At 43.5% G+C, this 27,637-nt stretch overlaps 2 protein-coding genes and 1 long non-coding RNA gene across 3 annotated transcripts; 1 reads left to right on the forward strand and 2 right to left on the reverse strand.

Moving 5' to 3' along the window:
• Nucleotides 1–2,436: 2,436 nt before the first annotated feature.
• LOC306922646 (ADP/ATP translocase 1-like) lies at nt 2,437–5,208 on the reverse strand. The gene is made up of 4 exons (XM_079500386.1): nt 4,996–5,208; nt 3,348–3,828; nt 3,113–3,253; nt 2,437–2,849 (listed from the first exon to the last, which is right to left on the reverse strand). Exons 1-4 carry the CDS (start codon nt 5,104–5,106, stop codon nt 2,692–2,694), a joined length of 891 nt encoding a protein of 296 aa, XP_079356512.1. The 5' UTR covers nt 5,107–5,208; the 3' UTR covers nt 2,437–2,691.
• A 2,180-nt stretch (nt 5,209–7,388) lies between these two features.
• slc25a43 (solute carrier family 25 member 43) lies at nt 7,389–17,464 on the reverse strand. Its single transcript, XM_079500259.1, has 5 exons — nt 16,929–17,464; nt 13,016–13,257; nt 12,436–12,608; nt 10,084–10,218; nt 7,389–8,927 (listed from the first exon to the last, which is right to left on the reverse strand). Exons 1-5 carry the CDS (start codon nt 17,198–17,200, stop codon nt 8,715–8,717), a joined length of 1,035 nt encoding a protein of 344 aa, XP_079356385.1. The 5' UTR covers nt 17,201–17,464; the 3' UTR covers nt 7,389–8,714.
• Nucleotides 17,465–24,649: 7,185 nt separating this feature from the next.
• Nucleotides 24,650–26,489, forward strand: LOC306922800. The gene is made up of 2 exons (XR_013789966.1): nt 24,650–26,011; nt 26,335–26,489. It is a non-coding gene; the product is annotated as an uncharacterized lncRNA (long non-coding RNA).
• The last annotated feature ends 1,148 nt before the right edge of the window (nt 26,490–27,637 follow it).

A 27,637-nucleotide genomic window follows, 5' to 3' on the forward strand; every position in this document is an offset into this window, starting at 1 on the left:
GGTCTTCAAGGTGTTTTTGTTGACCAGTGAGGAGATCCTGTAAAGGAATCTTGTTCTATGGTTGATCTTTTTGATTACGTTGGTGGCCATTTTATCACTGGAAAGATTAGCCTCCAGGATGGAACCTAGGTAGGTAATTTCATCTTTACGTGTGATAACATTGTCACCCACTCTAACCAAGAAGCCATTTGCCTTGCTGAGATTACTATTAGAGCCAAAGAGAATGGATTCAGTTTTTCCCAGGTGTAAAGATAGTTTGTTATCAGCGAGCCAGGTGCAGATTCTACCGAGTTCAGAGCTGAGGGCCTTTTCAACCTGCAGTTTGTTCCTGTCCGAGACTAGCAGTGCCGAGTCATCTGCGAACAGGAACAAGTTGCAGTCACAAGCTGAAGTCATGTCGTTAACATATATTAGGAACAGTAATGGTCCTAGTATGCTCCCTTGTGGAACGCCACAGCTCACTGGGAGGGGGGGGACAGTGTTCCATTCACCTCCACCATCTGTTCTCTCCCCTCCAGGTAGGATTGCATCCAGCTCACTGATGTGCTATCGAAACCAATTGCCTTTAGCTTGTTAACCAGTATGGAGTGGTTCACGGTGTCAAAAGCCTTTTGGAGGTCCAGCTTGACCATGCCGCAGTATTTGCCAGCATCCACCTCATGTTTGATGTGGTCGCTCAAATAGAGAAGGCATGAGTCAGTGGAGTGGGACGTTCTGAAGCCAGATTGGAACTCGTACATTAATTTATTAGTGGCAAGATACTTTTCAACCTGTTCATAGACAATTTTTTCGAGATGGAGCTAAGAATAGAAATAGGGCGGTAGTTGCCGGGGTCTAATTTACTCCCTTTCTTGTGCAAGGGGGTTACTTCGGCCAGTTTGGAATCTTGGGGGACCTGTCCCTGTTTGATGGAGAGGTTTACTATGTGGGTGATGATTGGAGCTATAGAGATGGCTGAGTCTGAGAAATTTGGAGGGAATATTGTCATGGCCTGTGGCCTTGTGGGGTGTACCCTCTGCTGCATTGGAACAAATTGCTCTAATGCAGATTTCAGAGATTTTAAAGCAGGTCCTCTTCTTTGAGAATCTGTATTGTAAATATGGATTCAAAGTTTTAATACTAGAGCAAAACCTACTCACAGCTGTTCTATTCCATTCACCATAATGCCCCCACTGTATCTGTCCATGAGTTTAATGTTTATATAAAAAGAGAGTGTATCAGGTTCGATGTAGTAGTGGGAACAAATTGACATGCAACAGTACCGTTGTGACATGAGTCAACATGCAATTATAATATGCACTCTAAAATAATTCCTTTTAAGATGGTAATGAGCATCTTACTTTTATATTCAAATGGTACTCCCAAAATATTACATATAAATACGACAATAAAATGTACAGTCACAATATGCATCTGTGGCAAACAATTTCTCCTAGGTCCAGGGTAGGCATCTACATGCTTGTTCCCCAAAGGTTACCCATCTCCGATTGGATTTTACAGTATACTGTGGTACTATCCTTAACCATTACGCTGTGCTGATCACTTGACAAGACATGGTAGTTAAGCAGTCACGAGACTGCAAGGTTTGTAGCCAGCTACTACAGGACTGGCACTTAAATATGACCCCTGTGATAGTTGAGGGCATGAATACTCCACCGCTAGGCTATGTTGACAGACATTTGGCTAGAACCCCACACTACTTTACAACTGGTGTGATCATGAGTCATGTTTCATCACACTCCGAGTAGGATAGTCCAGACATGTCAACAGCGACTCAAATGTCATCCAGCACGCAACGCTACCCTTTACAGTCCTGTAGTTGATTATGTTCTGGGAACATGCACTGAATATTAGTGCGTTGTCCTTGACTGTTAGTGACTTTACTGAAAACAGGTGTGTCACTCAGGCAAGCAGCACAAGGTTAAAGTCCTGATTCACAGATTAAAGTCAGGAGGAGATAAGATATATGGAACAAGCCACACAGTGGCAAAGGCAATCCTGGTGCACACCACTATTCAGCTTTTTACAAGCACTAAGGGCCGATTCATACTCCTATTTTACCGCTGTTTCGGCGCTGTAGTGCCGAAATGATTTCGGCTCGTCAGAAATTTTCAGTAGCACCGAAGAGCCGACTTTAGGACGGTACCCGGCCCCCCGAACGTCAAATGACGTCACCGACTTTTATTCGGCTCTAAAATAGGAGTATGAATCGCGCCTTAAGGTCCTCAAATTAGCAAAAATGTGTATTTACAAGCATGTCACACTGCTGCAATATTCCCATGTTATCTCCAACACTGCAACACCAAGTCTGACCACCCTCAGTGAAACTACTACCCCAGGAGACCATCCAAAGAATCCAGCAGAAGTCTAACTGGGTTTCAGGTAGGGCTACTCATGAACAAACAAAAAAAACATTAAAACAGGCAGGAGATTCACTAGTAGGTTAATTGCTTTTATTAACTTTTTCCGACAATGTTCCTGTGTTCAGGGAATGACATTCTGGTGAGGGGCAATGACAAAATACTAAACAGAACATGGGCCAAGAAACAAATTCTAAATGGATTCCCCTGGTACAACTAGTAATAAAATACTAGCTGGTCCCTATAAATATTGCAGCATTAAGTCCTTCCAAATGTACAAGGTATGTTACAGTTACACTTCACGACATGAACAGTGGACATACAAAATGATTTACATGACTTTCTTCAGCTCGTCATACAAGACAAGCACAAAGGCACCGCCCATGCCTCTGAGCACATTGGACCAGGCTCCCTTGAAGAAAGCCTTGCTACCTTCATCACGGGCAATCTTCCTCCAGCAGTCCATGGTGCCACTGTACATGATGTCCGCTGAGGGGGAGGAAATACAAAGACTCATCACAAAAGTTGCAAGGTTTTGTTTAAGCTTAACAATGTTTCAGATTCAACCTTTACACGCACATCCAATCCCATAAATTGGGCAGGCGCTGAACATACGGATTAGAAAAGCCAAAAAAAATGGATTACACACAGTGCCTGTGTACATAGGCACTTTGTGGGTGCAATAATGTTTTTGGAAACTGGCACTAAAGTGCATGAGCATTTTGTCTTTTCCCCGTCAGATTTTAACTTACCTCCTTTGCGTCCAGACTGCATCATCATACGACGGCGGACGGTATCGAAGGGGTAGGAAACGAAACCGGCGCAGGCAGTCACAGTCTGAGCGATTGCCCAGCTGACAACAATGTGTGTGTTCTTGGGATCTGGCAGCATACCTGTGGAAAAATGATGCAAGAGGATTAGGACCGTCCAAGAGTTCAAACACCCAAAACCTGGTGGACATTTTGCCAAGAAATAATTTGAATTTACCCTTGGCTGTGTCATAAACGCCAAAGTAGGCAGCTCTGTAGATGATGATGCCCTGCACAGACACACTGAAGCCCTGGTACAGGCCCCTGAGGCCGTCTGTCTTGAAGATCGACGCCAAGCAGTTTCCGAGGCCACTGAATTCACGCTGTCCAGCCTTGCCGACGTCGGCGGCGAGGCGCGTTCTGGCGAAGTCAAGGGGGTAGACGAAGCAGAGGGAGGTGGCACCTGCGGCACCGCCGGAGGCCAGGTTGCCGGCGAAGTACCTCCAGAACTGGTCCTTGTTCACGCCGTCGAGGAAGATTTTCTTGTACTTATCCTTGAACGCAAAGTTGAGAGCCTGGGTGGGGAAGTATCTGATGACGTTGGCCAGGTTCCCTCTCCAGAAGGCCATGAAGCCCTGTTCCTTGGGGATACGATACATGCAGTCCATGATGCCCTTGTACTGTTGGGCAACCGAGATCTGTTTGCTGGCATGTTGTACCTGGAATAAGCAAAATGATTTGAGATTAATTTCAGCATTAGTGATTAAAAAAAGGCTGTTCTCAACCACCCTACTATTCAAGGGTCATAGTTTTGTATCACATTTTGAGGAGTCACAATTCAATCATCAATTTGAAGTTTAAACTGTGAAAACTTCAAAATATAATATGCAAAACAGGTAAACATGTTTTTACTTTTAAAGGAATCAATAAATACTGTTACAAGTAAAGGTCTGGAATTCAATTTACTAAAAGTATTGGTATCAAAATCTACCAAAAGTAGACTAGAAAGTACTCATTATGCACATTTCCAAATATATAAAAACTTTTGAAAATAGCATAGGATAGCTACAAGCTCATAGTGACGCATTGTGAACTTGTAGATCAGCCACTTTCAAATGGGCTGAAGCAGTTCATAATGTTCATTTTTTGAATAATCTAAATCTACAAACTAGTAACTAAAGCGGTCAAATAATTGTAACGGAGTAAAGTACAAACTTAAGTTACACCGCGCTGACTAATAGCCATGCATATGGCAGACTGAAATACTAGTCGTTCAGTTCAGGCCTACTACGCATAGCAAGCCCATTAGCCTACTACTAAAAACTTCATGGCAGCCATTGACCAAATTCACAGCCCCGCCTCCTGCATGTAATTTGAGCCTCGACGCACCATGCCATGCGCCGCTAGTACAGACTGGCAAACTTTCAAACATGGGGACCGACGCTAACCCCTTTGAGTTGACCTTGGTGGTCATTTGACACGAACAATGTGAATTCAATAACGTATCAGTCAGGAAGTGTAAAAAAAAAAATAGCCATTAGCCAACACAACTGTTCATTTTTGCCCCATTAAAAAAAAAAAAAACATTTCCCCCTCTTTTCAAGTTGTTCTTTTCTACGAAGCACATTATTGTTGCACCTGTGATATTGTATATAAAATGGGGCCTACAAATACAAGCTTAATTATCTTCAACCTTTTAGACCACAGCAAGAAACAGGAAGAAGTCAATGTCGAATTACATACAGCTACAGCCCATGAGCTAGCTGACGTTAGCATTGAGAGACGGTTGCACAATAAGGCTCATTCCGAATCCCAAATACCCGCAGTGGGAGAAGAGAATAAAGCTCCATTGTTCCCCAACAACTTATGTAACAAGTATTACTAACCTGGAGAAGGAGCTTCACTCTCTCAATGGGAGCAACAGCTGTCTTGGAGATGGCAGCGGATATGCCACCAGCCAAGAAGTCCTTGGCGAAAGAAATGGCCGTTTCGTTCATTTTCTCAGATGTTGTCAAATGTCCTCCCCGTTCAGACAGCCGCAGGACTCACTCAGGACAGGACCGGTAGGGTATGCCGACAGAGGTGAAGTGAACGCTCTGCTAGCTTTGACAGGGCGTTTAAGAAGGCTGGACGGCGAGGAAAAAAACGTGAGCCTCACACTCAGATTTAATTGGTTGCAAGCTGTGTGAAGTGAAGTTGTGGGCGGGGATAAAATGTCCTTGGACACATTTGGCTGTCTTCCTCATGACTCTCAAGTCAGAGCAAATAATAGCAAAGTTTGGGGGTCGCAATTTATGGCACCACGTGACACAATCTATTCATAGGGCTGCTACTTGTTTTGATATTGTCAGTTTTAAATACACAGTGCCGAATTGGAGGGTATATGGGTTTATTTATCATCATGTCATGTTCTTTAACTGGATCAAGGTCAAATCAAATGTCAGCTTTGTGCAGCTGAGGCCCTCTCAATTGGGTCCCAATAGTAAGGAAAGGTCATCTCACCAGTCCATGTCCTCCAATCTTCAGTTTCTCATAATGATTTTATCTAATTGTACGTTTTTAAATGAATATACTAATCAAAGTTAAGAGAACCCAATTAACATGTGAGCCCAATTCCAGCAGTTTTCCAAAAAAATATTTAACATAATTTCACATAATTATTTTGAGAGAAAGTAAAAAATGCAGTTCAACCATTGTATGGTATTGTATGGTTAGTTGGAAAAGCAACACTTGCATGCAGGCACTTCAAATAGGATTAGTGACATTAACAGGTGTACACAGTTGGATCACAGGTGTCAGACAAATGGGGGGTAATATATAGATGCTGCATGTTGTTGTTGAGAGCTTACTGGTAGTTCTATTTTCCCCTTTTTTTTAACCCATTAAGACCTGAAGCCAAATGCCTTCTAAATAAGTTTTCTGAAAAGCCTATGTTTCTAATAGCATCTCTGTCGGGCAGAAACCCCTTATCTCCATATTTATCTCCACCAGGCCGAAGGCATGGCCGGGGAGAGAGCATGTTTTGCAGTCCGTCCGTGTGTGTGTGTGTGTCCATCCGTCCGTGTACAGCTAATCTCCGGCACCGTTGGCCCGGCAGATGCTAAACTGGGACTACCTTTTACGCAGAGCCTCGGTTTCGATGGGCGCTGATGGGACGCTTGTTTTACAGCGCCGGCTACTACCTACCTCAAACCCTAACCCTAACCGCAAGCACGGAGCAGCGCATCCCTCACCAACCTTAATCCGGTCGTTTTAACGGACCCCTCACCAACCTTAATCCGGTCGTTTTAACGGACCCCTCACCAACCTTAATCCGGTCGTTTTAACGGACCCCTCACCAACCATAATCCGGTCATTTTAACGGATCCCTCGCCAACCTTAATCCGGTTGCCTGTAAAACAAGCGCTCCCTCAGTGACCACCATGAGGCCGATATATACTAAACACATTACATTACATTACATTACTAATTACTACATATTTTAACCATACATCACGCAAATCGGTATACACTATCTCTATAGTCATGTGATCAACACGGATCTGTCCCGTTTGCCATATTCCATCCCGATTGGCTAAGATTGCCTTCTAAAGCTTGCAGGATTGGTCTGTTTCGAACAAAATGCCACAAATCATGAACACAGCATGCCATTTACGTGAATGCACATTCCTAATAGGCCGAGGACAAAATGCCACTTAATTTTTTTCAAATCAGCCTCAGGCGCTATAACAGGCCAATTCCTGTTTTTACCAATAATGTCACCGATCTGTGTACAGTCAACTTTGTATGCGCACTCCCTAGAGGGCAAGGAAAAACCTTTGCCCTGCATTTTTCACATCTGCCTGATTTCTTTACATTACTCGTAAACATTTTATCCATCATCACACAAATCGGTATACACTATCTATCACAAACACTCTTCTCCTCCTGGTAGAGACCTGTGCCCCAAGGGGGCACTTTTTCTAGTTTAACTTTGTGTTTTTTCGTAAATTAACACCCTATACTTGTTCATACTACAGCATCAAACAAAAAGTATCAAAAGTAGCAGATTCACAAGTTCAAAACGCGCTGCAAAAGCAATGTTTTGAGCATGAAGATCTACTACTTTTGAATTTGAATCCTGAAACGTAACAGCATTGGACACATGAGGTTTCCACCCGGCGCTATATAGCTCAGATCTAAAATGACACGTATGCTTTCCCTGTTTTAATGGGTTAAAACAATCTAAAATGACACGGATGCTTTCCCTGTTTGAATGGGTTAAAACAATCTAAAATGACACGGTTGCTTTCCCTGTTTTAATGGGTTAAAACAATAATAAAAACGGTTTTGTACATACACGGTTTCCACCCGAGGGCGACAAAATGAAAACAATCACTAGTGACCACATGGAAGACAAGTCTCACTACAATGCAATGCGATGGTTTATTAGAACCCCACAATGCTATTGTTGACAGTCCAGAATCAAGTATGTAACATATTGAAATGTATTTTCATACAGCATGATGATTTTTTTTTTTTTTTTAAACAACACGTCAAATTTCCAGGGTTTGTACAGGTGAAACATAGAGCAGCCAAATGGCATGTGAACAATTACTGTTCTACATTCATTCATTATAACATCAGCCTGAATGTCAGGCCAATACTGTAATGTTAGGAAGCTTACTGTATCATAGTAATAAACAAATCAAAGTCTGCACACCGGTTCTCAGCTACACTTCTTTTTTTTTTTAAATGTATTTATTGCTGCTGGTTCTTCCTGATAGAAGATCTTGTGATCGTGTGCATTGGATACCAATACAAATAAAGTGGAGCTGAGAACCGATGTGTGGACCTCACTCATTTTACTGTTGAACTTCTGTTTGTCCAGCACCTTGACTTTAGATTGGGATGTCTTTCTAGCCTAACTGCATTGTAACCTCATAATAATATCAGTCTCATCTTCTGGATTAAGGCCAAGTTGTGCAATTCTAAAAACACTACAAAAAAATAAAATAATAATAATAATAATAACACCCAAGGCACATTACAACCATGTAGCAAACCATGTTACTATGGTTTAAATACAAATAGTAGTTACAGAAATATTAAGAAAGATAAGAAAATGTATATAAATTAAAGTTTGTGCTTTGCACCATGTAAGGCCATGGTCAGACCAAGATTAGTAATACATTGAGAGATAATACTGTTAGAAGAATAACTGTTGTGATAGAGGTAGAGCTTTGCTGGCAGAAATACATGATAGTAGATGTCAAGTCAAGTACGTATAATATCATTGCCATGAACACATGAAGGGTGCAGTCACATCAAACTTAAATTCTGCCTATGGGGTCAGATTCTGCCAATGCTTTTCAATGGGAGTCTTTTTTCCCCCGCTTCATTTCCATTGGAAAGCAATGGCAGAATCCAACCGGAGATAGGCCGAATCAAAGTTCGGTAGGACTGCACATGAAAGCTGAAATTCAGGAGAATAGGAGGATTAGCTTCTGCCATAGAAGCTAGTAAAAGGTTCAAGGCCCATTTGGCCAGTCCATGTCTTATAAAATATTCACCAGTGTGGTGAGGAGGACTATATTCCATAGAAGACAAAATTCCTCGCGCCGTGTCACCAACGATTTTCAAAGGATGACTCCTGTGACCGAAAGCTCCTGTTTTTCACACGACGCTTCACCTCTTCCAACTCGTAGGGCCTCAGGCTTTGGTCTACCCCTGGTTTGCGTGTGTAGCTCAGCGGCGAGACGATGTACCCGTTGCGGTAAAGGCTTATCTGCTTGCACATCTCAAAGCAGGTGAAGAGAAGGCCAGAGTAGGGAACAATCTGTGGAAGAAAGGGGTAGACATTTTAGAACACTGGTTCTCAAACACTGGTGGATGGGTGGTCGGGACCCATTTGCACGGCTCAGTTTGTTTTTTGTTTCCTCCATTTAGTTTTTAATCCATTCTGGGCGGGAACCCCTTTTGGTGTTTTAAGCGTTATGTTATACTTTAGCTATTGAAAAATAGCTCATAGCGCGGCACCGAGTGCCTTTTTAACTCAAATATTTGCTTCTGGGGGGTCCCTGGAACAACATATTTTCAGATGGGGGTCGGAGGCCAATTAGATTATTTTTGGGGTCCTTGACATGAAATAGTTTGAGCACCACTGACATACAGTAGAAACATAGGTTTTTCAGAAAACTGTCATGATTTAGAAGACATTTGTAGAATCGTCCTCAGGTCTAAATGGGTTAATTACAGTTGTTTCAAAATGTGTGAATTTAAAACTAATTCAAACATTATTCAAAAGAATAATTTCATGACTAAATTAGGGAGAAAATAGCAGATCCTCAAGCTCACAACACGTTCTGAGCACTTACATCTTGGGGCCACAAAACCGCCATCAAATGACATTTGGAGGTGGAATAACAGAACAGAGCATGCTATGCCAGAAATAGAAGCTATGCCCACCTAGCGTTGTGGCATACCTTTATGAATTACACGTAGAGCTTTGCTTTCCAAACCCCATCCCACACCCACACACGTCTAATGTATACTCCGCCACACGACGGTATCTCTTGGCAAAAATACAATAATTCAAGGTAATGCTACATTCACACCGACGGCTACAAAGATACAGGATACCATTCATTTTCAATGTAAGCCAGCGACATACAGTCATATATATATACTGTGTATATATATATATATTAGTTGCTACAGAAGCTACAAAAAGGTTGAGCTGGTTTCAAGTTAAGTTTAACTTTGTATCTGCCAGTGTAACGCCCCTTGAACTCAGCTGAACACGTGGAACAGAGGTTGTAATTATTTAATGTAACAGACAAAGTACGATTTTGATGCATGTGACTGTTGTGACATCAAGCTCACACTATTGATATGAACGGCCATGTGTACAATCGTGTCTTACTTGACAAGTTGACATGAATAAACAAGTATGGCAATTGATAGCCAACATATACCGTCAAGTCAAGCCGTACCTTTATTGCATTGGCAGTAAAGCCACTCCAAAGTGAGAGGATGCCCTTGTTTTTCACCACTTGTCTAAAACAGTCCACCATTCCGTTGAAATGAACGTCAACTCCACCAAAATGGGGCAGCCGGGCACTCTGCGCCTGAGAGGAGAATGAAAATGTCAGTCAGTAAAGTGTCATGAGGTATCTAATAAACCAAACTTCAAGAAGAAGGTGGCATATTAAAAGACAGATTAAGTAAGTGCAGTTGGGTTCACGGCAAATGTGATGGACACAAACTCGGTGTATTATTACATTACTGTCATGAAGGAAAATGTAAGCTTCTGGTTCCACTGAGTAAGGCTCATTCATGGACCAATTGGTACATGATTAACTTGCAAAAGTTAAAATGTCCATTTAACATCACAAAGATACTCTGGTTTATCTTTTCTTTTTTATGTGGGCAGATCGAACAATAAGAACATTCAAATTTGTGATAGTTGTGAACACAACAAAGTGACTACAAAATATTTCAATGGATAATGTTGACCTAATAGCCTAGCATAGCAATCGGTAATATTCTGCAGAACAGAAAAAAACTTCAAGTTCAGTTATCACGGTTTTGCTGGGAATAGCATAATTCAGTTTTACAATCACACTGTATGACCTTTTGTTAAGGTACAGGAATGCTAAGCAAACTTATCAGTTAAACAATACCTAGGTTAATCTACTACTACAAAGATTGCGTTTCTATTGTCCATTTCTCACTGACACTTAACTCCGAGCTGTTGATGACAGAGGAACTGTGGATAAGTCTCACGTTATGTAGATATGAGAGAGTTTTTCATTGTAGTAACTATCACATCTGAAAGGTGTTTTGTTGTTTGATATACTAGAAACAAGTGACTCCCAACTAGCCGACTGTGTGAGAGTTACTGGCTATCTATAGCTTCAGCAGACCAAAGACTACATTTGCATTTTGCATTCTCAGCTGCTGTTGAACCTTGTGGTACGGTAGCTAATAATAGGCTGATAACACCGGAAGTAGTATTCTGCCCTTCGAAGACCTATTGTTCCCCATGTGTGCTGTCTGTCTGGGGAGTACATTTTAACCCGTGCTTATCCAGGGAGGACTCGCTGTGCATGCAAATTCTCCATCAGTAACACCCTACATTATACTCCCACGGTTATACTCATTCACAAGTGTGTGTGTGTGTGTGTGTGACACACACACACACACACACACACACACACACACACACACACACACACACACACACACACACACACACACACACACACACACACACACACACACACACACACACACACACACACACACACACACACACACACACACACACACACACACACACACACACACACACACCTGCTGATAGCCTAAGCCTATATTGTTTATAGTGTATTATGAGTTTTAGACGCACACAAAAGTAGAGATAAATCAGACAAACTTCTTTACTGCGCTGCGTAGCTAAACTAACGTTTGCTTAGGATGATATCTTCTTTTTTTTTAGTCCCTTATATTTTTGTTTCCTAAATTTTTTTTTTTGTAAACTTTTTTTACATTTCTTCACATGACATATACAACCCCCCCCCCCTCCCCCCTGATGATATCTTCTTTGATAGGAGGAGGAGGGGGGCATTCTTGTTGCATGCAGAACACAGCAGGCTACTGGAGCCATACTGCTATCACTGCTGTGCTGTGTTGCTTACCGTGTATCGTAAACAGTTAAACGTGTTGTTATGCAAAGTGGTAGCATTTGATTTGGGCACGGTACTTGACACGAGGGGGGCGGGGCGCACCCACCGCCAGTAAAACCTAGACCACTGGGTACTTGGTGCGTCTTGTGAGCCGTGACCCGAGGTCAGGTGCGTCTTCTCTTGAATCTAGGCCGGGGGACACGTTCTAGCATGCATGTGCGTGCACCGTTCCGTTCCATACCTACGCGTGCACATCACTTTTGTTTTGGTACCACGGCGTGGTACTGCGTTCTACGAGCATGACACCACTGCTTATAGCGCGTATGGTGCTATATACATATATATTTATATAGCACGGAAAATAAATATGACACTGATCCACCAAGTAGTTTGTAAGATTAGCTGTGGAAAGACAGACAGACACATGAAAGCGTGCACTGCACACACATGCGTGGATGGAGATAATTTTTCATGTAGTATTAATTTAATTTTCTGAAATTGAAACCCATCTAACTTCACTACTTTTCAAATTCAATTCAATTCAACATACTATTTCTTACTGTGATTTCAAAATTATTGTAGGCAAAAGAGCGAGAAACAATAGCCATACATGCAAATTGCATGCAATGAACAAGATCAATAGCACAGTAAACTTACTTGCATCTTCCTTTTGACCGTTTCAAATGGGTAAGACAAGGTTTGTGCCACTCCTGCAGCAACACAGCCAATAATGAAGTTCTGGAGTGAAGTTAAACGGAAAAGAGGCTGCTGGCACAGCTTGTCCAGGTTCATGTAAACCGCACAGCACCCAACAGAAAAGGGGAATGCTCCTGTAGTGAAAGAAAATGCAGGTTGCCAAACTTAAGACCTGAGGTCAATTCTACAAATGCCTTCTAAACCAGTAGTTCTTTTTCATAATTCCAGATAATTCAAAAAAATTCAAACACTTCTAAAATGTTCAAAAATAGCAGCACAAGCTCACAGCGTGACACAAAGTGAGCTTGTACATCTGCTATTTTTTAGCGCTAAAAAAAATGACACAGATCCTTTCCCGGTTTAAATGATTTAGATTAGAACACACTGAAGCTACATATTACAATTTCTGAATATAAGTGGTCAGCAATGAAACAGTCAACCTCCAACATTATCTTTATCATTGGGTACACTCATGACACAACCTTAGGATCACCTTATTGTAAATGAATGAATGCTATTTGTGTATTAATGTTTAGTTTACCTAAGACCGTGAGAGAGAAGCCCCTGTAAAGTGTCAGAAGTCCTTCGCTCCGGTAGATCTTTGTGAGAGTGCGAACCACACCGACGTACGTGGGCTCCCTGCAGTTCTGAACTATGAGCCTGGTCTCTGCCACCTCCAGAGGGTACGTGACCAGGGCGGCCGCTATTCCCGCCACACTTCCAGCGAATATAGCCCTCCACTGAGATATGTAGCCCAATTCATCCATGTGCAGGTGGACTATCCTGGAGATGGGAGAAAGCAAAAATATAAACACTCGGAAGGTGGGAACGAAAAAAAATCATACAGTCACGTTAAAAATTGTGAAAGGTGCATTTATATAGTGCCTTTTTGAGTGGTGGAACCACTCCAAGGAACAGCTTTGTCCCTATGTCCCAACCTATGTCCTAACCAGTAACCTATGTGACTATGTCCCTGTGTCCCGATGTTTAGAGTACCAATAGGGGGTGCTGTTGCACCACTCGCTTCAGACTGGTCTGATTTTATACAACATGTATATTACATTCACCCATTCACACACTGATGGTGGAGGAAACTATGCAAGGCACCAAACCTGCTAATCGGGAGCAGTTTGGGGTTCAGTGTCTCTTGCTCAATGCCTGGAAGAATTCTGCTACATTGTGCATTTGAATGTTGGCTTGCGGTAGTTTAACAATACAGTGACTTACAGCTAATGTTCACAATTACTGAATATGGACAAAATGTAAACACAGCGAGTCGCTGCCGGCTTGTACATCTGCCACTTTTGAACATGAAACATTTCTGAATAATTTTGAATTACTTCTTAACACAAATCTTTTCTTCTGGGTGGTCCCTGGCACAAAACATTTTCAGATGAGGCTCTGCGGCCAAATGCATATAATTCTGGGGTTCAATCTAAACTACTGATTTAGAAGGCATTCGTAGAATGGGTCTCAGGTGGGTCGTAACGGGTTAACAGCTGATCATTGTGTGGTAGAGGGTTGTCACGTGGACGTGGTGGGATGTCAGCTATATGGGGGATGGCCGAGAGGTGGCACCCGTGCAGCAGGCTTTTTGTAGAATGTATGGAATGTGTCTCAACTCTAATGGGCCTGGTTTTGCTTTAAAAATCCTGACAATCTCAAAAAAACATCTCACTCTTAATGCGGGATGAAACTCTAGGCTGATTTTGACCTTTGTGTTCCAGTTCAGGTTAAAAAGATGTAGGTGTGTCTGTCACTGTCAATGTGCTTTGACAATACAGTTGACTATATACACTTGCAAATTGGAACACCCATGGCTCTAGGCACATTAGGCCCAAACCGCACCAATGCAAGTCCTTGCAACTGCCACTGAGGAGTGAGGATACTGATTTCATGCAACTACATGCAACTACTCGCAACCGTTTGGTTGAAAGGAGTTTCATGGCGAATCATTGGTGCAGTTTGGGCCTTAACACACCCATAATTAATTGTATTTAGCTGCGTTGCTTACAAGCCTGCCATGATCTTATCGGCTGTACATAGTTTTTTAACCTGAACAAGAGAACAAATTACAAAATCAGCCTAATTTCGTGCCTGTGAAAAGACCAAGCTGTCTTTTCCTGACTGTAACTGTGACTATGTCAGGAGGTAAGGTCGGGTGACGTCACATTTCTTGGGTAAAAGTAGCTCCACACCACAGTACACACACACTGCACAGACTACAGCTGACTGTCGTCGGACTGCCACCGTTCTGCGCCTGCGTGAGAGAACATAACTCCCCTTACTGTAAATGAATAATGTATAAAGTTTTATCCCTTTACCACCACAATTAATATTTGCACATTTTTCAAATGTGGGAAACCCTGTAATAAAATAGGCAATTGATTCCTTTCCCACAATAGCAGAGTAAGTCTTTCTGTTTGTTTCTGGTGTCACGTTTACCCAGATGTTTGTCATTATGGGGCATTTGTGAAGTACATGCCAGTCTCTTGTCCACTAATAAAACCTGACTGCAACAGCACAGGACAGTAGGACACAGCACTGTACATATATAAAAAAAAGGTGCCACAGTGTTTAGTTTATAAACAGAAGAGCATGTTTAAATGCCATGATTTCAGGCTAGTCCTGTCCGCCTCGGCAGGTTCTGTGTTTTGTCGCTGGGACGGCGGAAGGTTTCAACGGCAGGCTGGCAGCCAGGGTGTTCTTGCTGGTGGTGGTTTCATTCATTGTGAACAAGTAGCATAATAAAGCAGAGTAGCCTACAGTAGCCTACTGTATGCATGATGCACCCTTACCTACCTGTTAAGCACCCAAATTAGCATTTCAATGCCTGATCTGCATGTGTACACGTGTTGGTAAAAGGGGACACGCAACGCGGTCCACCCCCCACCACCCCCCACAGTGAGAAAAACAGACGTGTTAAGGTGCCAGACTTGGATGGTTAGAGCGGCGCAATTACAAAGTCAATGCAAGACGAGAATTGCGCGAACGGGCGCGACCTGATGTGGCACAAACGGGACGAACCGAGGCGAATATATATTCAGGTCCAATTCCTCATGGGGGCCGAGATCCCTGGTCCAATTCCTCATGGAGGCCCTGGCCCCCCGGCCCCCACAGACTCTACGTCACTGAACTGTAGAATCGATCTAGTCAAGTAAAATCTTATGATATTCAGTCAACTAAAACTTAGACAAATGTGACTTGACTAAAACGAAATTGTCTCAGGCAGGGCATCAGCAGACAAGGTCAGGGGGGTTTCAAGCAAGAGGTCAGAGGTTTTTTCCGGGGGGGGGGCATCAGCAGAGAGAGAAGGCCGGGGGGGAGGGGGGATTTCAGGCGTCGGCAGCCAGGGACTGAAAGCAGACTTTCCGGCAGGGGAGTCGGCCAGGGGTCGTGTGATGACAGGGGTTTTTAGGCGGGGATATGCCGGGAGGGGTTAAGATATAGTAGGGCGTTGGCTGGGACAGTCGAGGAGAGAGGGGATTATTCAGGCATGGCATAATTGTTTTTAAGCAGGTTTGCAGATTTGTGTCATGGTTAAATATGATATCTAATATTAGGCCACGTACTGTTTATGAGGGATACTCATAAAACAGAAGAGCTCTTCTCTGCAGGAAGGAACATTGTGTACAGAACAGAACAATCATTTGCAGAGGGGATGGGGTGTGTGCTGTGTGGTGTTGTTTACATATGATATAACCTACACGTGCCTTCTTCACCCATCATGACGTAGGCTACAGCAATAACTACTCTATTAAAGTACTAACCTTGGGTACTAACTAGATGACACGTGTTACACCTCATATACTATTATTATTTATATCCCCGATAGTCTGTTTACAATCAATAGCTGTACCTTTCGGAGGGGTTATTTTTTTGCCCTACAATGACACCAAAATCGTCCGAGTAAATCTTAGCGTTCTGATTGGACCAATAGTGAAGGCGTGACACTCGCATTCCAGAAAACAGGAAGTAATGTATGTGTTTAGTAGAAGCTGCTAGAAGTGTGATCAATATTATGATCACACGTTGTTCCATTTTAAAGTACACAATGCATTTCCTTCATTTGCTGTCCAGTCCAAATTAGACACAATTAAAGACACAAACAACCATGCTTGCAGTAGTTGTATATGTTCAAGCTATTATCCACTGTTTCAGCTGACTTTCTACAAGACACTGGTAGCTTTTTGATTGATTGAAGCATTTAACAGTTTGCAGAGTTACAGTACATTTCAAGCACAACTCAATGCAAAAAACGGTTAACTGTGAGTGGACGACACCATAAAAAAGCATTACACTTGTTTACAAGAGGGTGCAGCTTTCTTTCTACCCCACTGTCCCCCCAGTAGTTAACAGTTTGAATGTGTCCCACAGGCTACAACCTATTAATATGTTTACAATATTTCATATTTATAATATTTGTGTGAGTGTGTCTGTCTGAATTCGCTTACTTTTTGTACGTTGCTACGTGCACCGCGCTGTAGGGAAACAGTCGGAGACAGGAGACCACATTCCCTTTCCAGAATCCCCGGAGTCCCTCGTTCTGGGCGACGAGGAGAAAAGTGTGCCAGAAGCCCCTCTTGCAGTGGAAAGTGCCCACCTGGCTCTTGATCTTCACCACCTCCAGAGGCGACGTGACGGTCTTGCTGAAAAACCCAGCGAAACCGACGCACAAAAAGCCCTGGTAGTTTGTCAGTCTGACGTCTTGTGTAACGGTTGCCATTATTATTACTTCTGTCTGCTGCCTGGCGCTGCTGCTATGGTGGCTGCGTCCAAAATCGCTTCTTCTTCTTCTTCATCCGAAGTGTGATGATCTAATCTTCTTCCAGGAACGAGTGGGACACAGCGGTTGTTTACCAGGATTAAGTTGCAGGTATCCGTGGTGTAATGTTGTTGTGCCTTCTTGAGCCAGCGGCGGGTATTATGTGACACTGTGTGGTGTGGTCTGACTGACTGACACAGACACAGACACGACACTAGTGGTCAGTGATCGTCATGACAGAGAGAGCCGAGCACGGTGATATTCCAGCAACATAACACTAGATGGTAGTGTTTGGTCCACTTTTGGTGCTCGGAACTTCTGCGTTGATTTGATTGATTGATTGATTGATTGATTGATTGATTGATTGATTGATTGATTGATTGATTGATTAATTGACTGACTGACTGACTGACTGACTGACTGACTGACTGACTGACTGAATACTTTATTAACAGTACAGTACTGTGCAAGTACATTACTAGACTAGTACGATTATTTATACAATGGTGCTAAAAGGATATAACACAAAAAGGCCTGAGGGCTTATTTCCATTGTGGACTGGTCCTGACTGTCAATTCATAGAGACATTTAAACTAGACATACAATAATACACCAGACATAACATAATCAGCAATAAAATGTAGCCTACAGTAAACAGTTGGGGGTGGTAGTGTGTGTGTGTGTGTGTGTGTGTGTGTGTGGGGGGGGGGGGGGGGGGGTAATTTCTGGTGTTGAGATTAATAGGACCAGTTAGTTACCATTTGCAGACAGATAGATGCTCTTTTGTGGAGGTTTTGATGGAGGGTAAGCAGTCACGCTTTCCGATGGCTGTTGGTAGAGCATTCCACATTTTGGTGGCATAGCGGTAGAACGTATCTGACCTCGTGATTGATTTATTGATTGATTGATTGATTGATTACTTTATTAACAGTTTTCAATTTGTAGAGGTCGGGGGAGGGGGGATTTCAGGCGTCGGCAGCCAGGGACTGAAAGCAGACTTTCCGGCAGGGGAGTCGGCCGGGGGTCGTGTGATGACAGGGGTTTTTAGGCGGGGATATGCCGGGAGGGGTTAAGATATAGTGGGGCGTTGGCTGGGACAGTCGAGGAGAGAGGGGATTATTCAGGCATGGCATAATTGTTTTTTAAGCAGGTTTGCAGATTTTTGTCATGGTTAAGTATAGCAACAACAAAAAAGTTGCTGCTGGCTGTTTCATTCTGTTATTTACAAACAATAATCAGGATTTGTATTTGCTGACAAGGCATCCAGAAAGCACATAATAGTGGCTCTTGGGTGTCTGAAAAGCAGCATCAACAAAACTATTATTATTAAACAGGTCATTATTATTCATTAGTGTGCTAATCAACCATCTAATATTAGGCCACGTACTGTTTATGAGGGATACTCATAAAACAGAAGAGCTCTTCTCTGCAGGAAGGAACATTGTGTACAGAACAGAACAATCATTTGCAGAGTGTGTGTGTGTGTGTGTGTGTGTGTGTGATCACTGATGTGATTGATTTAAGCCAGCAGTCAGATGTACTAGGTGTTATAATCAGCTATCGTGGCACCAGTGTGTGTTCAAGCACTTATTGGGATCCATACCTTCTCAGGTTGTGACTAACATCGCCTCACCAGGCTTTCCACCTCGGAGGAAAGCCTGGTCTCTGTTCCAAAAGTGCTGTGTGATCCGGTCTGGAGCGGATGATATCCTTACGTCATGTTGTAGTATTGTTTTATAGTCATCAGGATGATATCGTTACGTCATGTTGTATTATTGTTTTGTAGTCATCAGGATGATATCCTTACATCATGTTGTAGTATTGTTTTGTAGTCATCAGGATGATATCCTTACGTCATGTTGTAGTATTGTTTTGTAGTCATCAGGATGATATCGCTACGTCATGTTGTAGTATTGTTTTGTAGTCATCAGGATGATATCGCTACATCATGTTCTAGTATTGTTTTGTAGTCATCAGGCAGGAACAATCAAACGGGACTTCCTTTTCCCTCAAAACGGAAGAATAACAATAAAAGCTGTCGTAGCCTGTAGCTTTTATTGAGAACAATCGATTTGAGGGAAAGGAAGTTCCGGAAGATTGATGACTACAAAACAATACTACAACATGACGTAGCGATATCATCCGCCCCTGACCAGATCATAAACCCGAAATGGAATGGTGCCCAGGCTAGGTTGTGACTCTACCAGAGCTTTTCATGGCAAATGCATTTTGTGTTGCTTGTTGTGAGAAAGATTAGATTAGATGTCCTTTATTATCCATCCAGGGAAAATCATTTTGCGTGGATCAATGCATACATTCAAGACAAGACAATACATAATTTTATACACCACAATTAAAACACCAAGCAAAGTTGGGAAATATGTTTCTTTTTTTTTAAGAAAGCAATGTCCTCTCCACACTTGGGGAATGCCCTAATGTGTTTGTGTGTAGCTTTCATGTGTGTGTGTGTGTGTGTGTGTGTGTGTGTGTGTGTGTGTGTGTGTGTGCATGCATGCAATGATGCACAATGGAAGCAATTAGCACACCGAGTCCAGCTCATCCAGGCACGCACGTGTGTGTGTGTGTGTGTGTGTGTGTGTGTGTGTGTGTGTGTGTGTGTGTGTGTGTGTGTGTATTCATGAAGGGGGGGGGGGCAAGTCCAGTTGGACCAGTTGAGCTGGATCAGGTATTAGGGAGTTTGTGTTTATTAATTAAGGAGCCTGATGGCTGTGGGGATGAAACTGGCACTGCCCTTTGCCTTCTTGAGAGAGGCACCATTATATCTTCTATAGAGAGTATGCACATGCATGCTTTTCCAATCAGGACACGCCCCCCTCATCTAGACTGAGTGGCAAAACCTTGAGCAGCATGGAGTGTTGGAGTTTGGAAGCGCTCGTTGGAAATCACTCAACCGTCCTGCGTACCACCTGTTTCTAAATGTCACATAATGCAGGAGGCAGCAAAATGTTGTGTTATTGAAAACAAGCACTTCCAAACTCTGACACTTAGAAAAATAATCAAATGCAGGGCATTTCTTGACAGAAAGTAGCTCATAATGTTTCTATGGTGGATTTTCATGAAACTAAAACTTTGCAGATAGAAAGAGGATAATTCAAGCTTTTCGTACAGCTGCAATGTTGGTGAGTTTAACATTGTTTAATGCAATCAGACAGGACTTTTTTGTTTGGATGAATGGGCTGGCAAGGCCAGAAAGTAGTTTTTTGCCACTCAGTGGGCGTTCCCGCATAACTTCCAGGTACGATGATGTCATGCGCATACCCTCTATACCTGAGGACAGGACCTTAGCAGGAGCTGAGTTTATGAGTTGGGTCTCTCTCGCTATATCTTTCCTGCTTTCTTCACTGTCCTCTGGTGGGACAGCTCTGCCCTTCAGAGATGCTGAAGTTAGTTAGTTGCTGCGAGAGTGAGGTCTAGCCAACACCAACTCGGGATTCCTGGATCGCTGCCCTCCACAATTTCCTATCTCAACAATCAGGTTCTTGAGCTCTGCAGTGTTGTCAGCCAAGCTGTCGTGCCGCAGCATGAAGGGGTTAATATGCATTAATTAATAATGCATTAATCATAAATGAAATACACTGTGCATCTCCACATTCATGAACACTGTAGAAAGCTAATTTGATGTATTCAGATCAAGTATCTTGCATGAAATATCATAAAACTCTATTTTGGGTGGATCTTTTGTGTTTTGGACATTAAGGGGTTAATAACTAAAAATGCCCAAGGGATATCACTGGGTACCCTCTTGAATTATTAAGAGGTGACCCCAAGCTACAAGAATCGTTTTAAAAAAAAAGATCTGACAACCACGTTCACCCCAACGGCTCCTGGACTATAATTAGGTTACCTGAACATGTTATCTCCCATAAGTCGCTAGCGGTACCAGAGTAAGTCCATTCCTTTGTAATGCAGTCTTTTGCCACATCCTCAGATCCTTTACAGTTGGAAATGGTGTGCCACACATCATGGCGTTTAGAACCACGTCTGCGTTTTAAGTCAAGAGCATGGCCACAGCCCAGCTGTCTACACACCACATGTGAATCCTCCATGTCCCAGTCCCTATACCGATCAAACGTAGGTCTCCACACTTTCCAGAGTTCCATCTCCAGTACACCGTCACAGTAACTTGTTCCTCCCACCAACCTGAACTCTGTATACAGATAGACGACAGAATAAACAGTGAAGGAAAAAAAGAGAAAGAAAAAGTAATGATTGATGAAAACCTTGTGGCTACAATCAATAATGTTCAGTTGTTTTGAGTTTAGTTATCTGCCGCGTGGTGTGTTGAGAGAGAGAGAGAGAGAGAGAGAGAGAGAGTGTGAGTGTGTGAGTGCAACTGGTTGGCTTATTTGTTGAAGGACATGATTTGCTGCTCTTTATTTGATATTCACTGGGTGGGAATTAGTAACATATGTGTAGAACACACATACCACATGCACACACACACAGACACCATAATAATTAAAAAAGCGTATAGTTGATATTTTACCTGAACAGGTCAGTCCAACAGCCTGGTTAGGTGAGCAGGTGTTTCTAGTTGAGTTTGAGGTTTTACAGTCCAGGATAACGGACTCGTTGCCTTCACAATGGAACCCTCTGGTCCACATTGGAACGTTCCCTTCTCCATAGAGCGCCGACTGGAGGACTGCATGAGTTCCCCCGCCAAGCTGCCTGCACACCACCTCTGCCTCCTGCTGGTCAAAGTCACCTTCACACACTGAGACCCACGACTGGTTAGACTTCACCTCCACTCTGCCTGCATATTCACTAGGCCCGTTCACCAACCTCACAGACTCTGGGGGTGGGGAGAGAGAGAGAAAGAGTCTGGAACACACAGGACACTGTATGGCATAATTTGGCAAAACAGAATGGTTGGGATTGAGGGAACATATGACTGAGGGAACATATGCATGACCCCGATTTGGGAATGCTATGTTGATTCATTGAATAAAAGGACCACAATGGAAACAAGTTCCCAAGACTTGTTCTGTTATCCTTTATAGCAGTATATAGTATTCAATCAATAAAATAAAATACGAGGGGGAGTCAAAACCTTTGATCGGCTGTTACCAGTGGCGTGCACAGACATTTAGAGGGGCAGGTGCTCAAGTGAAAAAGAGGGCACCTTATGCAGCGCGTGGAACCGGCCGGTTGCCTTATAGTGAGATTTATAGATTTTGGGGCCTAAATAATATTAGAAGCTTTTTTTTATCAAGAATTGATCAATGTCACCATGGTAGACATACTGTACAGTGTACACTGTACAAAAAGTTATTATTATTATTTTTTTCAAAAGGGCACATTGCTCTAGCACCCCCTAGTGTCTATCTGTGCACGCCACTGGCTGTTACTGCGTCATCTGAGACTGCTGGTGAGTGACCACCTCCACCCGCTTCAGTCCGTGTACCATTGATGAACATGCCCTTCGCACATCTTGACACCCAGGGCAATGCCATGACAGACAGACAGACAGACAGACAGACAGACAGACAGACAGACAGAATCTGTTATACCCGAACAGATCATCTTGGTGATTTTAGGGTCCCAGCTCCATTTCCCGTCGATATTTTGCGTCGAAACGGCAGTGCCACAGTCCAGCAGTCGACACACTTCGTGCGCCGTCCTCAGATCAATGCCGTGATCACGATCCTGAACCGTAGCCCACTTTCCATCCTCTTTCTTCTCCAGCGTGCCATCACAGTCACTGGTACCTCCCGCCAACCTGAGCTCTGTAGTATAGACATGAAGATGTTGTTGAGCATATCAGAGGGCCACTACACGAGGACGTCGCGGGCTGTTCCCCGCCTAAGTTTGTGAACGATATAAAACTTTACTGCGTCTACATTGCGGTTATGTTAATTATGTTTGCCTTACACACGAGACCGGTAAACTGCTCCGTTTTCAAGATAAAGATGCAGTACACATGGCTGGCCTGTAGATGGCCACAAAAAAAAGAAAAAGCTTATTCTAAAAGTAGGCTATATGAAAGTGTTGGTATTTCACACAGGTGTTGCCAAATAACTAATTATCTTGATCAGATGCGCATATGCGTCATATCAATTTAATGAGCAGAGCAGTGCTGCTTCTCTCTCTGAGTGCACACACTGACTGACCAGCTAAAGTGTATGCCTACTAAACCATAATATATGACAAACCTTGGATTAATTCTTCTGAAAACAGCAGCAAGCACAAAGTAAGTGTGAGAGAGAGAGAGAGAGAGAGCGTGCGCACCAGGGCCGCTTTAAGGGTAGCGAGTGGTGCGGCCGCACAGGGCCTCGCGCATGCGAGGCCTCGCGCTAGGCAGTGTTTTTTTTTTTTTTTAAGAAACAATAATCGCATCGCAGCCCGTTCCGTCGCAGTTGATTTTTCACCTATTTAAGCTGCGGTCGGTTTGGAGCCGCCAAAGGTCAAATATAACACTTTCCCTCTATCTGTGATCAGCTCCTCACACACAACTCCTCTCTCGTGCATGCCTGCTCAATCTCAGCAACTGTTTGCGTGCGTGCGGGCTGCAGATCGGCTATTTTTGGAGAAGAGATTTATAGACATTATGTGCAAATATAAAATAGCTGTGATACTTATATGTAAGTGGTTATGGTGAAATAAACCATTAACACTGGTTAGTTTGGAGGGGGCGAGGGGACTATGACATCACCGTTTCAGCAAATTAGGCGGCATTCGCTGTACACACGGAGACGTGAAAGTCGCGTCTCCAAACTTTCCCACTCTGGAAGGTAGTTTCAAAATTAGCTGTTAAAGTCCCCCAAAACGCTGTCTCCGTGTGACAAAAAGGGCAGATCGGCTAATTACTTGCCCCAGAAACACCGAAATCGTCCTCGTCTGTACAGGCCCTACTGCAGTCTATATAGCCTGGCTCCTCCCATAGATGCCTTTCATTGTTTGCAGTGGTGGAAAAAGTACGCCATTGTTTTACTTAAGTAAAAGTACCAATACTGCAATTTAGAACTACTTCGTTCGTAAAAGTACGGAATTGAAAATGTACTTGAGTAAAAGTACAAAAGTATCGGCAGTATCGTTGCAGAATGTCCCATTTCACAAGTTCAAAATGTGTAGAAAATCTATTGAAAATACGCGACGCATTGAAAGCTTGTAGATCAGCTATTTTCAAATGGCCGAAATGTATAGGGTTGAAGTGGTTAATGTATGTTTTTATTAAATCAAATTTTAAATCGCCAAAGTAACTAGTAACTAAAGTTTTCAAATAATTGTAGTGGAGTAAAAGTAAAAATTTTGGCTCCGAGATGTAGTGGAGTAGAAGTAAAAGTATTGGAAATTGGAAAAACTCAAGTAAAGTACAAATACCTCAAAAAGTACAGTGCTTAAGTAAAAGTACTTAGTTACTTTCCACCACTGATTGTTTGTTACCTAGACAGATCAACTCCACTCTGCCATTATGATAGATCCAGATCCCAGAGGGAGCAGAGCCACAGTCCATCTGCCTACACAGGTTCTTTTCCTTCATCAGATTCCATATCTGATCACTGTTATACAGATGTGTCAACCCTCCATCGTGTCTCTCGAACAGTTTACCAAAACAGTTGCTGCTTGGTTCCACCCACCTGTAATCTGATAGAGACAACAGGAAAAAAAACAAAAACAATCACACCCGTGTGAAGTGAGGGGCGCTCTTATCATCATACATCATCTCATTCCGGCCCAATCACAATTTGCGTACTCACCTTCGTCTTCAATGTTTGTGTTTTATGTGACGGGGTCGGTTTTGATTGAGCCAGTGCCAGAATGGTTTCTGAGAGCTGGTGATTAGGAAATCACCGGCACCTGCTTAATTGGGTGGAGCCTTGCAGTGCAGAGAGAGAGCAGTCCAGAGAGAAGCAAGTTGTTTTGGTGGAGAGGAGCAGAGGGCAGAAGAAGGAGCTGGCTGGAAGGAAGGAAGGAAGGAAGGAAGGAGAGCGGCCATGGACGGGGCCACCCGCTTCGAATGGGATCAGTGTATTGAAACGGGGAAAATCAGGTGCAATCAGGCCTTTCAATAGACTGAGTAGACGTCTACCCGTCTACTCAGGTGCTCAGTAGGTTGATTCCTTCCGATTGTGTCGGTTGATCTGTGCAGTTTAATGCATCGCATGCAGCTACTGGAGCGGTGCCGTGTCGTTAGTCAGAAGGTTCCTTGTTCCGAAATTACTATCCCTATCTCTAATCCTAACCTAAACATAACCGCAAGCACGGGAGCAGTGCATCTCTAATCCTAACCTAAACATAACCGCAAGCACGGGAGCAGTGCATGTTCGATGTTACGGCTGCATTGAAAGGAATGATCACCTACTGAGCTCCAGTAGCTGCATGCGATGCATTAAACTGCACAGATCAACCGACACAATCGGAAGGAATCAACCTACTGAGCACCTGAGTAGACGGGTAGACGTCTACTCAGTCTATTGAAAGGCCTGATTGCACCTGATTTTCCCCGTTTCAATACACTGATCCCATTCGAAGCGGGAGACGGGGCCAGAGTCGGGGCACCGAGGACAGGGACACCCTAGCCGTAGACATGGTTGCTGGACACCAGGCGGGGTGTGTGCCCTGTCCGCCCATGGTAGGACGTCTGTGGAGGCGCTGAGGGAGGACGCCAGAGGAGGGAAGGCCCGAGTGAGAGGACCCAGTGAGAGGACCCAGTGAGAGGACCCAGTGAGAGGTGGCAGACGGTGAAAGAGGGGATGCCAACTCAACTCAGCAGATCGGGCCAAGTTTCGACTAGCCCCTCTTTCGAGCCAAGTATACCCCTCTATGACCTTGAAGCTGATATTGACGGCGTGTGCACTGTGCAGTCGAATCATTGAATGGAATCAGTTTAACCATTATTTTAGTTATAGTTCTTATATTTTTATTGTCAGCGTCCACCTGTTTGGGAAAATTGATTCACTGTTTGTTTGGGACATGAACCTCTGCCCTGTGATTTTATTATTATACTGCATGCTTTTGTATTATTTTAACTTCAATGTACATAAGTTATTTTGTGTGAAATGATTGTGAGTTTTGTGGACAGTAGGCCATTGTAGACCAATTAAACTCACGTGAATTATTGCTTGACCCTTAAGGATCCCCTGGGAGGAAAAAGGACAGAAGGCTGCTATTGGACTATATGGACTGTTGCCCACCGAAGAAGAACTGTATGGACTTTGCCTAGAAGATGATGATTGATCGTTGTTTAATCATTTGTGTGTTTCACAATAAAGCTGTTTATTGCACCCTTGACCATGCCTTTTTCACTCTGCTCAAACCTGGTAGAAGAACCTGTATGTTTTGATGTCATTTATTTGAAGGGATTAAGTGGAGTCCTGGGCTCCACAACCTCCAGGTGGCGTAGTCGGCTACTTTAGCATAATGTACTTTTTAACCTTGCCACATTTACACAATGTTTGTGTTTACACACACACACACACACACACACACACACACACACACACACAAAGCTGGCCATTCATTGTCAATGACATTCAATGTTTGGGTTAAGACAAAGTTTGTGTTTACACAAACCCCCAAAGCTGGACATAGGAGGGGCTAGCAGCTCCTCAAAAAGAAAAAAGAGCACAGCGGAGTCTGCACATTTGAATCCACCGCGGTGTGCCTCGAGTGTACCGTCTATACGAACAGCATATGATGGGTGCGTATAGCTGCGTATTTGGTCCAGAAGCCCTGGTTGTCCCAGGTTCGATTCCAGGCCAGACCAGAAATGTGTCGATGTGTATCCCTGAGCAAGACTCTTAACCCCTAATTGCTCCCCGAGCGCCGGCTCTCTGAGCAAAAGGCTGCTCACTGCTCCTAGTTGTTATAGGGACAAATTGCACGTATGTGCAAATATGCAGTGAAAAAAAAGGAGTGGGGACTACCGGTATTGTATTTTTGTATTCTATTGGCCCGTGTTCGGGGGAGGGAAGCCGGGCGGGGAGGATTATATTTGTCACTGCTTGTACTCCTATTGGCTGGGGGCGGAGCCTGTCAGCAGAGAGTGTTAAAGTGTTAAAACTCATTACCTGCCTAGAACGAGTTATTTTACCTGAACAGGTGAGTCCAACAGCCTTGTCAGGTGAGCAGGTGTTTCTAGTTGAGTCTGAGGATCTACAGTCCAGGAGAACAGACTCACTGCCTTCACACTGGAGCTCTTTGGTCCACATTGGAAGATTGGCTTCTCCATAGAGCGCCCCCTGGAGGACTGAAGGAATCCCACAGCCAAGCTGTCTACAGACCACCTCTGCGTCCTGCTGGTCAAAGTCATCTTCACACATTGAGACCCACGACTGATTAGACTTTACCTCCACTGTGCCTGAACACACACTGGTCCCATTCACCAACCTCACAGACTCTGGGGAGAGAGAGAGAGAGAGAGAGAGAGAGAGAGTG

This window comes from Electrona antarctica (assembly GCF_951216825.1).
Source record: "Electrona antarctica genome assembly, chromosome: 1".
NCBI lineage: Eukaryota > Metazoa > Chordata > Actinopteri > Myctophiformes > Myctophidae > Electrona > Electrona antarctica.

What these genes read in the sequence shown, in the direction of transcription:
- slc25a43 (XM_079500259.1), bottom strand. Translation starts at nt 17,200, where the DNA reads ATGGCAACCGTTACACAAGACGTCAGACTGACAAACTACCAGGGCTTT. An exon ending in CGGTCAAAAGGAAGATGCAA is followed by an intron (nt 10,219 to 12,435) that starts GTAAGTTTACTG and finishes TTCTCCTCTCAG; the next exon opens with GCGCAGAGTGCCCGGCTGCC. An exon ending in TTACTGCCAATGCAATAAAG is followed by an intron (nt 8,928 to 10,083) that starts GTACGGCTTGAC and finishes TTTCTTCCACAG; the next exon opens with ATTGTTCCCTACTCTGGCCT.
- LOC306922646 (XM_079500386.1), bottom strand. Translation starts at nt 5,106, where the DNA reads ATGAACGAAACGGCCATTTCTTTCGCCAAGGACTTCTTGGCTGGTGGC. An exon ending in CGTTTATGACACAGCCAAGG is followed by an intron (nt 3,254 to 3,347) that starts GTAAATTCAAAT and finishes ATTTTTCCACAG; the next exon opens with GTATGCTGCCAGATCCCAAG. An exon ending in GCAGTCTGGACGCAAAGGAG is followed by an intron (nt 2,850 to 3,112) that starts GTAAGTTAAAAT and finishes CCTCCCCCTCAG; the next exon opens with CGGACATCATGTACAGTGGC.